The sequence below is a fragment of the Pelophylax lessonae genome (assembly GCF_965119305.1).
Source record: "Pelophylax lessonae genome assembly, chromosome: 1".
Lineage (NCBI taxonomy): Eukaryota > Metazoa > Chordata > Amphibia > Anura > Ranidae > Pelophylax > Pelophylax lessonae.
The window spans coordinates 266,371,228-266,386,105 of NC_138768.1; the positions used below are offsets into that span (position 1 = coordinate 266,371,228).

The 14,878-nt window shown below is 44.6% G+C and overlaps 1 protein-coding gene across 2 annotated transcripts in view; it reads right to left on the bottom strand.

Moving 5' to 3' along the window:
* Nucleotides 1-14,878, bottom strand: part of PI4KA (phosphatidylinositol 4-kinase alpha) — a 293,423-nt gene that overhangs the window by 81,724 nt on the left and 196,821 nt on the right. For both annotated transcript variants that reach the window (XM_082244087.1, XM_082244086.1), the window contains 3 exons: nucleotides 2,215-2,366; nucleotides 1,981-2,088; nucleotides 1,724-1,851 (listed from right to left, as the gene is read on the bottom strand). In XM_082244087.1, coding sequence (XP_082100213.1) covers nucleotides 1,724-1,851; nucleotides 1,981-2,088; nucleotides 2,215-2,366 — 388 coding nt within the window. The remainder of the gene's footprint in view (nucleotides 1-1,723; nucleotides 1,852-1,980; nucleotides 2,089-2,214; nucleotides 2,367-14,878) is intronic.

Below are 14,878 nucleotides of genomic sequence, written 5' to 3' on the forward strand. Positions count from 1 at the left end.
CTCGAGAGTAAGAGCGAAGGAGTACCAAAAAATCCCAGCCCCGCTAAGAGTTGAGAGTAGAAAATTCCGCTGTGGTCATGAAGTGAGTCCAGCACACCCATTTCTTATGATATTTAGCGGGGGTGTCATTGGCGACATGGATAAGCTCTTCCATGTCCGCAATTGCGGCCACCCGGCGCAGCCAATGTTTAATCGTGGGTGCTTGTGTGGAATTCCATAAGACAGGGATGCATTGCCGAGCAGCATTGATCATATGGACCGTGAGTGATTTCGTATAGGAAGCATGTGAAGTGGAGGAATGGTGCAAAAGAAACTGAGCAGGTGAGAAGTCCAGGCTGTACGTAGTCACTTGCTTGGTAATCCTATGAACCTCCTTCCAGAATGTGGCCAAACGTGGACAAGACCACAGGATATGGAGAAGGAACCCAGTGTCCGAAAGAAATCTCCAACAGGTGGAGGGTATGGAGGGTGCAAATTTATGTAGAAGCGTCGGAGTACGGTACCACCTGGAGACAATTTTGTACCCGTTTTCTTGGGTCGTCACATTCCGTGAACACTTGTGGTTTTTTTATAAAAATTTGCTCCCATTCGTCCTCCGAGAACGAACATACCAGCTCCCTTTCCCATGCTTCGCAACGATTATGCATGAGCTGACCCGAATGTTCAAACAGAAGGGAATGTGTGATCGAGATGAGCTTATGAAGGGGGCCCTCCTGCTGACAAAGCCCATCAAACGTTGTAGGGGGGTCCCTGCAGGGAAACTTACGAAGGAAGGCTTTAACATAGTGACTGAGAAGCAGAAAGGACCAAGGCTCTTCGTCTTCTTTGCAATAGAGGAGGCCGAGAAGATCTCGGCCCCATCACTAACATGATGGATGCGCAATTGTTCGTGAGGCCAATGGTTAAGTAGGTAGTGACGGTGCATATCGGGAGGAAAGTCAGGGTAGTTTGAGCAGGGTCATTGGACCCTGGAGCTGGGAAATCGCCCGTGTTTTGCACGTCGTTTGAAAAGTACAGAGAGTAGGGCCGATCAATGGGTGCAGCCGGAGAGTATGTGGGGTATGAGTAGGCTGGAGCCACGGCGTTGTGTGCAAGTCAAGTGTAGTGAAGCCACCCTCAAGGGGCACACTGAGCTCGTTTTGAGCGGCTTCTTACTTCGCATATGCCTCCGAAGGTGTGCTGCAGACTGGATTTGCCTGACCCTATAGTCCCTCCCTTCTGCTGTCCACAGGCCAATTCTTTTGTACATTCAATACCAGTTCACAACAAGGGGTCTCTGATGAAGCTCATTAAGCGAAACGTGTAGAGATTATATAGCTATTCAGCTATTGTCTTTGAGCATTATACTATTGTAATCTAACTCAGTATGAAGATGACCCTGTAATTCATATTGCAGTTATTATTCAGATTGTGCTGAAGCCTGCGTGTGTGTTTGGTGTCTTATCTTTTGTATGAAATAAACATGATTTTTAAAGAAAAACTTGCTGTGTGTGTGTGTCCATTCCTAAGGTGTTAAGCACTGTAAAAATCCCATTTTGTTATTTGGTTCTGCATCTTGTTATTTGGCGTTGTGATGCTCCGATTGCCCACGAGTGCCATTTTTGCAATAACTAGTTGCGGAAAATTCATGGTTTATCTACTGCATCCGGATCAAATGCAAAATGCATGTTAAACAGAAAGGAGCTCATACAGAAGGTTTTTTTGAAGCAGTTTTTTTTTTTACCTGGAGGAACTAGCTGGTTTGCAGTAAGATACTTCTTATCGGAAAACATGGCTGTCCAAAACTTTATCAAGATACTAATATCTTCTCTCAGCTGCTTCTCCGTTTGTGTTGGGCATTTAGGCGCAGAACTATCCAAGGATAGAACACACAATACTATTTTGAGTACATTTGGTAAAACAACACATTTTAAATTGAGCGGTCTTCATAAGCATGGTCATGTGAAAAAGTAAAAGAAAGAAAAAAACATGTATATATACCTGAAGTAATCAAACGATGTGGAATAGATTTTCTCTCTAAGAACATTACGGATGGTGGCGTTTGGGACCACATCTGCATGAAGTAATGATAACCCAAGAGTCAACAGCCTGAAATGGAGAGATATTGCTTCAGGAAACTTGCAAGGTCAAAAAATATATATGCCAAATTTCATAATTAAAAACCATTTTCAGTCATTGTGTTCTCTTAAACTAAATACAACTAAGAGGACTTACTTGAATCTAGGACCAATGGCTGCCACATGTCGGTTAATGCTGCCTTTTGATGCTCCAATATTCAGAGAGAGGGAGCGCTGTAGAAGGCTAGAGAATATCTCAATCTGATCTGAGCTGCAGTACTTGGCGATTTCAAACCTCTGCATCAGGAACTAAAAGAAGAATAACACAAAAAAGTTTTCCAGGCTTTCACTGAATCCTTTTTTTTTTTAAATTAGAAGAAAGTTTTATTTGAACACATTCAAGCATGCATGCTCCATAAACACTCACAAAAAGAATGCAAAGTTGTAATATACAAAACAATAGAAAACAATTGGTCAATTACAGCTTCCAACTGCATAGAACTCACTAAAGTGAACATACAGCCCCACCTAGTGGCTGAAAACAGAAATGACCGTGTCAATAGAGCATTAATATTGTACACTCCAAATCAGATAGTAATAACCAGCATTGAGTACCCAACAGCATTCTACCCCAATATCCTATCTTTAATCAGGTCTACTGGGGCCAAACCTGGTGCATTAAGCAAACCTCTCCAAACCCTCTAAAATTTAGCGGGGCATCCATGGAGCTGGTAAAAAACCTTTTCATATCTTAAAGTAGTACCCATTGCTTAAGGGATGAATGGGAAGTGCTTTTCCAGCGGAGGAGAATAATTTTACGTGCCTGAAAACATTCTTATTAAGGCATCTAGTAGTATATCATCAAAAAATCCCAGCACATAGTGCCTGGGGTCAAAAGGGATGTCTGTTTTGAATACTCTATTAACCGTTGCAAGAACAGATGTCCAGTATATGTGTAACTTGGGACATCTCCACAGCATGTGGATGAGATCCCCATGATCTCTGCTATACTTTGGACAAACTGGTTCTGACAAAAGCCCCTTTTTAAACAGTTTCACCAGGGTATAATGAACTTGTAATAAAAGGTACTATTGTGATAAATGCTGAGAATTATTAAGAGAACTAGAAAATTTTGTGTTATTTCACAGCGCTTAAGATTCCAAAAATCGTCTATAGTGTTACATATTTCAGTGCTGCAACTTCAATTTTAATGTTACAAAATTTTTTAGATTCATTATTTGTGCACCAACCAATAATCAATTCCACAGTAGCACAACTACTGCTACTATGCAGTGGACAATCATATATCTACAAGTGATATAACAAAACGTGAAATTAACACAAAATATTAAAAAATTTCAAAATCATACAAAGAAGTCCCGACAACTGTCAAAATAACGGTGTATAAATCAAAAATAAATCTTCAAATTGAATGATTCAAGAAAGTTTGTTATTAACAGTCAACTCTCTATGCGACTAGAGCCAGGAATTATACACTTTATATCCACCACCAGTGCAATTAAATAGACCATCTCCCCTATGAAAGTGCATTCACCAGATTGAATTGCCTTTCACTCCCATGCACAGGCAAATAGGCTTTTAGGCCAATATCCACCTGCTATTATCCCTCCACAATCAGCAGGTCTCATCTCATGTGTGTGAGAGAAAACAAAAAGCTTCCAATAGTGCAATAATCCCCTAAAACATTTATTAAAATCCAAGTAAACCACTCACATTTAAAATCATCTTGTACATTGCATGTAAATTGGTAGGTATCAGATAGGCAATAACTCATCCCAGTCTCACCACCTCCACCCTGGTTTCATATGTCAGTGTAGTCACCTTCCACACTCCCATAATCAACACATCAACCGAGCTCCGCATAGCCACGTCCCAATCACAAGGTTTCCTGAATTGAATCACTTTGAAGATTTATTTGGACAGATGTATAGACTTTTTTGTATGATTTTGAAATGTTTTAATATTTTGTATTATTTTCATGTTTGATTATATCACTTGCAGATATAGGATTGTCCACTACATTGTATGGCTGCACTTCTGTGGAATTGATTATTAAGAGAACTAGCTTGCACTGCTTCCTGACGCAGTACAGGCACAAAATCTGCCCTCTGACTTTTCTCTTTCCCCAACACCTATTTTTGGGCTGTTGAAATACAGAAGGGTCTTTTTTCTAATTATTTTGCATCCCTACTGAATATCTTTTTACCCCTGTAAGGTCATGGATGTGTGGGAGTCCGATGTGGGAGACTTGCCTGTTGAACAGTGGAAAAATGCGCTGGAAGCAGTGCAAACTAGTTCTCCATTGCTCCATAGCATCCATTGCTACTATGCAGTGGACAATCATGAGTGACCAGTACGGATGGCAACAGAACAGATTTCCTGAAATTGATTGTCCACCCGAATTCCTGAAGGGTTTGAACTGTAATTGAGATGTTGCCCCACAGATCCCAATGAGAGTCTGCTCACAACAAGAGATCGCCCAGATATCCCAAAATTGAAATCCTCTCTGACGTAACAAGGTGAGCACCGGGGCCAGGACCTTGGTAAAAACTCTGGGAGCGGAGGTAAGACCAAAAGGATAATGTCACAAACTGAAAGTGCTCCTCTGCCACCGCTAAAGCAGAGGAATCCCTGATGTCCTTTGAATATGGGACGTGCAGATACGCATCTTTGATACCGATGTAGACCAGAAAATCCCCGATGGATGGATTCCATTCGAAATTTCTGCACCCGCACAAAGCGATTCAGAGCCTTGAGATTAAGGATTGGACGCACCATGCCCTCCTTTCTGGGCACCGTGAACAGGTTTGAATAGAAACCTTGAGAGCGTTCCTGCGGGGGAACCGGTACAATCACTTTCACTTCCTTGAGCCAGGAGATCCTGCACAGCCTCCTGGAGATCCTTCAAACGCTCTGGAGATAGGTGAAGATCTGATTGAAAAAACCTGTCCCCCGACCGGGACCAAAATTCAATCTTGTACCCAGAACAAATCAGTTTGCGAACCCATTTGTCTTGAACGAAGGGATCTTTTAGGAAGTCCAGGTCCTATTATTCCCAGGAGAGGGCCCACATTCCCCCAAGACCACCAAGGGGGGTCACATTTACCAACCATACCATGGACCGGGTGGGCTCCGTTCCGGGCAGACCACCTCCCACCCGAAGTGGGGGTGCTGTCAGCCGAGGGGTACGCTGCAACTTAGGGCATTCCAGGTCGTCGTGTCCCAGCGAGACATCCACTAGCAGGCTCGTCCCCATCCGGAAAGGGGCATCGTTGTGGCGAGGCCTAGTGTGGGGAGACCTTAAGGATCTAGATTATCCAGTGCAAAACCCCAGCCAGCATTGCTTGCAGATCACCAGGAGGATCCCCCTGAACACTAGCTAGCAAGAGTAAAGAGAACAAAAAACAAAATATTCTGAAAAGAATAAAAAACTGGGACCGAAGTCCCAGCAGGAAATCTAGGCCCTACTCCTTCTCTAGGCAGAAACAAACTGGTTGCTGGAGCAGAGGGTGTGTAGGTTATGCCTGTGGGGACAGCCCCGTAGGCGTGGAGATTTAAAATTTTCCTGCCTAGAACTACTCCTGCAGGGGGCAGCATAACTCAATGGCTAATGAAGATGGAGGCTGCGTCTGTCAATGGACGATAGAGAAATCAGTATTTTTTGCTAGAAAATTACTTAGAACCCCCAAACATTACACATATTTTTTTAGCAAAGACTCTGGAGAATAAAATGGCGGCCGTTGCAATATTTTTTGTCACAGCAGTCTTTCACACGCAATTTTTTTTTTTGTTGCAAAAAATCCATTTAACTGCATTAAAAAAAACTAAACAGTAAAGTTAGCGCAATTTTTTTCTATAATGTGTCATGCTTCAAAATTGCACAAGCTCGTGGAATGGCGACAAACATTGGTACTTACAAATCTCCATAGGCGGCGTTTTAAACATTTCTACAGGTTACCAGCTTAGAGTTACAGAGGAGGTCAAGAGCTAGAATTATTGCTCTCGCTCTAATGATCGCGGGGATAGCTCACATGTGTGGTTTGAACCGTTTACATATGTGGGCACGACTTGCTTATGCGGTCGTTTCTGCGAGCAAAGCACTGAGGGATGGGGCACTTCAAATTCAATTTAGTAAAAAGTAATAGAAATAGGCAGGACAGGTCCTCTTTAATGTGAGATCTGGGGTCAAAAAGCAAAAAAAAAAAAATCACATTTTTTTTTCATCATGAAAAAAATGGGCTCTTTAAGGCCGTTGGGAGGAAGCAACGCATGACGTCATTTCGGTCCTCCAAGGCCATAGACAAGTGGGGGCCAGCTTGCCCTCACTTGTCTTCCTGCCTAGGAGGGGAAAGTACCGGGTCGTTTTCCCCCGCTACCAACGGCTCCGGTAAGAGGGGAAAACGACCTGGAAGCGGAAGGGGAACCTCTCCCTCCACCCACAAAAGTGATCATGCGGCAAATCTGCCCCTGGGACCACTTTTATGAGAAAGAGGATCGCCCGCCCAGTAAAAAAAATACCGGGCTTAGGGCAGCTATCTGCTGCCCTAACCCCGGTTCTTAACATCAAGTTAGGGACAAATAACTGCGGCAGGAGGTCCGAAACTGGTTAAATTGAGCGAAATCACCACACCTAAATACTTAAATGACTCAACTACCCGGACGGGGCAGAATGTGTACAGAGAGGGATGAACTATGCCCTCTAAGGGTAGCAATGCAGACTTGGACCAATTAATGGTTAAGCCAGAATAGGTACCAAAGTCCACGATCACAGCCATAGCTGTTCTCAGGCATCTTTGTCCCCCAGCAGCACCAGCATGTCGTCTGCATAAAGCATACGTTTCTCATGCAGCATGCCATACCGGAAGCCCACTATGTCTTCTGAGGCACAAATCCGAACCACCTGTCCGATGCCCTTGCCCAGGCAAAAAAAGGGGTATACTGCACTGCCCATCTGAATAGTGGCCTGCAGGGTGTGATAGAGAAGCCACACCCAGGAGATGAATCTCTCTCCAAATCTGAAGCACTCCAGTACTACCAACAAATTACGCCATTAAACGCGAATCGAGCTTTATTAGCGTCGAGTGACATTAGGGCCAGAGCCCCATTATTCTCAGAAGGGGTCTGCATATTATCCAGAGCAGGTTGATGGTCGTTGACTTGCCAGGCATGAAGCCAGTCTGGTCAGGGTGTATGATGCCGAGTATGGCCTTATTCAGGCGTAAAGTCAAAACTTTTGCAAGAATCTTTATATCTGGAGTAGGAAAATAGGTCTGTATGAACCTGGATCCGTGGGAGACTAGCCCAGCTTAAGTAGGAGAACAATAATTGCCTTGAACATAGAAACAGGAAGGCAATGTTTTCAATGCAGCATTAAATGTTTGCAAGAGATGAGGCAGGATATTTCCTGAATATTTTTTATAAACCTCAATAGAGATACAATCTTTTCCTGGTGCTTTACAAGCCGAGAACGAACCCACCGCCCTCTTGTATCTTCTTCAAATCAATAGGAGTGTCCGATTGTGCCCACTGTGTCACAGTTAAACTAGGCAGCTCAAGAGTCGAAAGATATATATTCAACTCGTCGCCAGTGTAGTGTATACAAGACTGGTACACATCAGAATACAATCGCACCAGCTCAGTCATGACCAGGTCAGGTGTATTAGGAAGCCTGTCCGTTTGAGACTTTAAGGCTGCTATAGGTGGAGCTGCAGATAAGGCATTACATAGTTTGGCTAACAGAAAGCCGGTTTGCTCCCCTCTTCATAACATGCCTGCTTCCTAAAGAAACTTCTCTTCTCCGCAGAGGAAGATGCCAAACATACAAGTTCATCCTGTGCAGACAACCATACTTCCTTTTCCAGCCTTTGCACGTGCTGAGACAAATGGCATTCACCCTGTTAGAATTTTTTTTAGCCATGATCTCGGAGATAAGTAGGCAACACAAAAAGCATTTAAAGGTTCCCATCGAAGAAGGACATCTGACTCAGAGGAATTATCCACAACACACTATGAATTTTGGGACTCTATACAGTCTACGGAAGGGAACAAGTTAAGCCAGAAGGCATTAATTTTCCCACTTTAGGGTAGTATAAGGCCTGGTTTGCACTTGGACCGTCAACAGGGAATGGTCAGATATACTGCGGGGTGCATAGCGGATATCAATGACAGTCATGTGCAGCAGTGTTACCCAAACATAAATCTATCCTGAACAAAGATAAGTGAGTTTTAGAAAAACATGAAAAAGCCAACGTCAAGGGATTTCTAATCCTCCACAAATCCTGCCAGTCAAACTCTTAAATAAAACGAGCCAGCAGAGATCCGCTAGATGTTGGTGAACCAACAGGAGGATGCCTATCAATCTGTAACAGGCAACTGTTAAAGTCCCCCAGTATAAAGAGCAGGATGTCAGGTTTTTTAGACAAAAAGTCTCAGCACAATAGTAGAAAATAGTGGAGGGATATAAACCATTTCAATAACACATGTCAAAGCATACGGTCTACAATATATGAAAATATATCTGCCTTCAACATCAAATTGAGCAGCAATCTCCTGAAAATCCAGGGCCCTGTGTATAAACACACTCACCCCCGTGAATATGAGGTGTGAGTAGAATGGTACACATGGCCTACCCAAGCATATCGGACACATGAGAGAGTATTTGGAGTAAGAGGAGTCTCTTGCAGCCCGCATATAGCAGGCTGGTATTTACGAAGCGAGGCATTCATCATTGCCCTTTTTATGGGACAGTGAAGACCCCGAATTTTCCATGACACTAATGTGACCTCTGACATGGGTCTCTTGAGTATGTAATGTGGCCAGAGAGGCAGCAGCACACTGCCCTCCCCAGCAGGAGTCTAATAAAGCAGTCCAGTGTTTCTAACAGTTCAACCCAAGGAGGCCAGGGGGATGGAGCAGGTATGGGAATCATCCGAGCCATAGGAACAACTAGGTTGGAGCCATATGAGCAGGAGTAGTTTTGGAACAGAGCTTGAAGTAAATGCAAACCAAAAAAAAAACATTGCAAAAAAGTACATATCCCACTAACAGGGCAGGAGAACTCAAAAACACGAAAAGGTGCCAAGCCTAGCAACCAAAATACTGGTGAAGGTATTTCATCCATGCCTACAGGTTCCCTTCCAAGGGAACCCCTGGATACAGTGTCCATCAGCCAAGATATGCAAGACAGTTTAAGGATACCAACTCACTGTAGTCTCCCAAACAACATAGCAAAGAGAAATATTTAAGAAGGTGAACTTCCCGGCTGTGCAGATATCCTCAAGGAGAACAACAACAACTGTGCTCCTTAGTATAGCAGCTAGAATGCAGGGTTAACAGCATAAAATCATTCATTTTCCTCCTGGCATCGTCCATGTAGGGAAGCCTCATTCATGTCCAGCTACTCCATAGCTTCTCCGGCTATGTTAAAGAAATGAGCCCCGCCACGGGCAGTGACCCGCAAGCGGGCAGGATAAAGCATTGCATACTGAAGATGAGTGAAAGCCTCTGCAGTTGTTTTTTAACCTCCGCAAATTGTGAGCGTTTACACTGCCCTTCAACCGAGAGATCCGGATAAAAGGACACAGGGACCCCATTGTACTTGATGTTGCAACTCTGTCTGGCTAAGCCCAGCACAATTTCTCTGTCTCTATACTGTAATGGAGTAATCTGGCAAGGATAAGTCTGGGCAAATTCCCTGGGAGGGCTTACTTTGGAGTGCGGTGGGGTCATTCCACAGCAAACAGGAGTGTAAAGGCATTGCACCCAAATATATTCTTCAACCATTTTTCCAAAAAATCGGTAGGGTTATTCCCTTCAGAGTGTTCGGGGAGACCAACGCGGACAATGCTGCGCCTCAACCGATTCTCAAGATTGTCAGTGCCATCATTAACTGCGTGCATCATGTGGCTAGTAGATCTAGATGTGGCAACTAAAGGTGACAGCTGGTCTTCCAAGTCACTTATTCGGCTCTCTGCTGCCATAGTGCATTCGCAAATTTTCTGAAAGTCCTGTCCCAGCAGGGAATCTTGCTCCTGCAGCCCTCCCAGCTGTGTTTTAACAGACTTAACTGCTTAACTGAGGCAGTACAAGTTATTACTGCTTTCAGGATTTTACCTAGGGTGGGCTGCTTCCCTCCCTTCCCAGGATCTGTTCCATCCTCTATTTGCTCCTCATCCAAGGATTGTAATGCAGCCGCCAAATCAGGGCTCTGTATAATGGAGGGAGCAGCAGCCCGTGTGTCTGCAGAGGCCTCTCCCAGCTCCTCATTGTTGGTCAGTATTTTACACATGTACGTGCAAATAATATACACACACACACACACACACACACACACACACACACACACACTGAACGAAGTTATAAACGCAACAATTGTTTTTGCCCCCATTTTTCAAGAGCTGAACTCAAAGATCTAAGAAAACCGGGATTCATCCGGGAAGAGAACACCTCTCCACAGTGCCAGACGCCATCTAATGTGAGCATTTGCCCACTCAAGACGGTTACGACGACGAACTGCAGTCAGGTCGAGACCCCAATGAGAACGACGAGCATGCAGATGAGCTTCCCTGAGATGGTTTCTGACAGTTTGTGCAGAAATTCTTTGGTTATGCAAACCGATTGTTGCAGCAGCTGTCCGGGTGGCTGGCCTCAGACGATCTTGGAGGTGAAGATGCTGGATGTGGAGGTCCTGGGCTGGTGTGGTTACACGTGGTCTGCGGTTGTGAGCCTGGTTGGATGTACTGCCAAATTCTCTGAAATGCCTTTGCCATGGCTGAAGATGGCGGCACCTCGTTGGCTGATCCGGAACCTCCCGTTGCTGATCTCGCAAGGGTCTTGGAGGCCATTTCCACCTTCCAGGCGACCTTGACTTCTAAAATCGAGGAGGTCAAGGCGGACGTGTCCCTCATCCGCCAGGACCTACAGAAGCTGAGGGACCGGGTCTCGGAGACCGGATGCCGCCTGGGTCATGTGGAGGATGCGGTGCCTCCCTTGCAGGCCTCCTCGGACTAGGCCGCGCGCCATATTGCCCAGCTCCAGTTCAAGCAAGATGACCTGGAGAACAGTATGCGCCACAATAACCTGCACTTTGTCGGCCTGCCCGAGGGCGCTGCCCCGGCCGCATTCCTGGAAGATCTGCTCGTTAAAGCCTACGGCCGGGAATCCTTCTCGCACTCCTTCGTTGTGGAGAGAGCTCATCGAGTGCCCTCTAAACCGCCACCCCTGGGGGCCCGGCACGAGTATTTATTGCTAAATTTCTCAACTATAGGGACCTGGGATGCCATTCTTCGTCTGTCTCGTGACAAGGGGAACATACCGCATTTCAACACTCAAGTCCTTGCATTCCCGGACTTTTCGGCCGAGGTCCAACGGCGCCGCAGTCGTTCTACAGAAATCAAGCGGAGATTGCCATGGAGTCTTTATCCTTATGGCGGAATTTGTCCAACTTTGCAGCCACGTCGGATGTTTTTCTAGGGGGAGACATACCTCCACCGGGGGCACAGATACCAGAGGCAGGGCACAATCCAGTTCTGGAGCAGGATATTAGGCAAGATAAGAGATTAAGGATAGTGCCGACGGAGCTTCTATAAAGCATGTCTTAGCCCATGCAGCTTCAGGCCACGCCCCCGTCTAATCAGTATCGCAATATGGCACACCTGTGAGGTGGATGGATTATCGTGGCAAAGGAGAAGTCCCCACTAACACAGATTTAGACAGATTTGTGAACAATATTTGAGAGAAATAGGCCTTCTGTGTACATAGAAAAAGTCTTAGATCTTTGAGTTCAGCTCATGAAAAATGGGGGCAAAAACAAGTGTTGCGTTTATAATTTTGTTCAATATATATATATATATATTATATACACACACACGGTATCTCAAAAAAGTGAGTACACCCCTCACATTTTTGAAAATATTTTATTATATCTTTTCATGTGCCAACACTGAAGAAATGACACTTTGATACAATGAAATGTAAGTGCGTGTACTGCTTGTATAACAGTGTAAATTTACTGTCCCCTCAAAAAAACTCAATACACAGCCATTAATGTCTAAACCGCTGGCAACAAAAGTGAGTACACCCCTAAGAGGAAATGTCCAAACTGGGCCCAAAGTGTCAATATTTGTTTCCAGCACTACCTTTTTTTTTTCTTTATGACACAGCGATAAATGTGGCAACTCAAAATATGCGAGAAGCCCACTTCAGGAACAAACGTGAAGACACACAGAATCCCGTGATGCGTGGACCACAAGTCCCAGAAATACCAACAGTGCCCATGCTCCCTCACCCACACAAACCCCACCCGCCCATCGGAATGTTAGACCCTCAAAAATTAATGATAATTAATGATAAATAATGATAATCCACAGGGCTTAGAGGTAAACTCAATGGCCACCCTCTCACACCACCTCAAAACAGCCAACTATTTATTCCTCTGTCTCCAGGAGTGAGATAGTGGAACAATCCAATGTCCAGTCACATCCTCAAAACAAGCCCCAAAACAACACCAAAGAAAGAAGATCCCTAGTGCATTATCATCATATCATGAAAACAAATATGTACACTCAAAGGATATCACAATCGCATATAACAATCCAGCATGCTCCATTCTCCTGAGGAAGTCTATGTGGACGAAACGCATAAGGGACGGAGCTTTGGCACTGATGTCATCACGCATGCACCTGGGACAGGTGGCATGCCTGTTTGTTACATGCGATTGTAAAATCTTCCCTTGTACACATTCGTTTTAATAAATATCAGTTTCTTTGGTGAAAATGCACTAAGGATCCTCCCCCTTCCGTGACACCCTGGGGCCCGTCTTGAGGACATGACCGGGCACTGGATCACTCCAAACCTGGAGAAGTTAATTATCACAATTATCAAACTTTTGGTAAGCGGATAGAGTCCATGTGGGGAAGAAGCATGGGCACCACAAGGACCGCTGACACTTGCAGTCGACCCATCACAAGAATGTTTCCAGCACTACCTTAACCCTCTTGGGCATGGAGTTCACCAGAGCTTCACAGGTTGCCACTGGAGTCCTCTTCCACTCCTCCATGATGACATCACAGAGCTGGTGGATGTTAGTTGGAGACCTTGCGCTCCTCCACTTTCCATTTGAGGATGCCCCACAGATGATCAATAGGGTTTAGGTCTGGACACATGCTTGGCCAGTAAATCACCGTTACCCTCAGCTTCTTTAGCAAGGCAGTGGTCATCTTGGGGGTGTGCTTGGGGTCGTTATGTTGGAATACTGCCATGTGGCCCAGTCTCCGAAGGGAGGGGATCATGATCTGCTTCAGTATGTCACAGTACATCTTGGCATTCATGGTTCCCTCAAAATACTGTAGCTCCCCAGTGCCAACAGCACTCATGCAGCCCCAGACCATGACACTCCCACCACCATGCTTGGCTGTAGGCAAGACACACTTGTTTTTGTACACCCGGTTGCCGCCACACACGCTTGACACCATCTGAACCAAATACGTTTATCTTGGTCTCATCAGACCACAGGACAGTGGTCCATGTAGTCCATGTCCTTAGTCTGCTTGTCTTCAGCAAACTGTTTGTGGGCTTTCTTGTGCATCATCTTTAGAAGAGGCTTCCTTCTAGAACGACAGCCATGCAGACCAATTTGATGCAGTGTGTGGCGTAAGATTTGAGTACTGACAGGCTGACCCCCCACCCCTTCAACCTCTGCAGCAATGCTTGCAGCACTCATATGTCTATTTCCCAAAGACAACCTCTGGATATAACGCAGGGCGCATGAACTCAACTTCTTTGGTTGACCATGGCAAGGCCTGTTCTGAGTGAAACCTGTCCTGTTAAAAAGCTGTATGGTTTTAGCCACCATGCTGCAGCTCAGTTTCAGAGTCTTGGCAATCTTCTTATAGCCTAGGTCATCTTTATGTAGAACAACAATTCTTTTTTTCAGATCCTCAGAGAGTTCTTTGCCATGAGGTGCCATGTTGAACTTCTAGTGACCAGTATGAGAGAGTGAGAGCGATAACACCAAATTTAACACACCTGCTCCCCGTTCACACCTGAGACCTTGTAACACTAAAGAGTCACATGACACTGGAGAGGGAAAATGGCTACTTGGGCCCAATTTGGATATTTTCATTTAGGGGTGTACTCACTTTTGTTGCCAGCAGTTTAAACATTAATGGCTTTGTGTTTGAGTTATTTTGAGGGGACAGCAAATTTGCACTGTTATACAAGCTGTACGCTTACTACTTAATATTGTAGCAAAGTGTAATTTCTTCAGTGTTGTCACATGAAAAGTTATAATAAAATATTTACAAAAATGTGAGGGGTGTACTCACTTTTGTGAGATACTGTGTGTGTATATATACATATATTAAAATGTCAGGTTTCTGTGATGTAAAAAAATGAGACAGAGATAAATAATTTCAGAACTTTTTCCACCTTTAATGTGACCTATAAACTATAAAACTCAATTGAAAAACAAACTGAAATCTTTTGGGAGGGGAAAGGGGAGGGGGGAGTAAAAATAAAAAAAACTAAAATGTGGTTGCATAAGTGTGCACACTCTCTTATAGCTGGGATGTAGCAGTGTTCAGAATTAAGCAATCACAATAAACTCATGTTAAATAGGAGTCAGTACACACCTGCCATCATATAAAGTGCCTCTGATTAACACCAAATAAAGTTCAGCTGTTCTAATATGTCTTTCCTGACATTTTCTTAGTCGCATCCCACAGCAAAAGCCATGGTCCGCAGAGAGCTTCCAAAGAATCAGAAGGATCTCATTGTTAAAAGGTATCAGTCAGGAGAGGGGT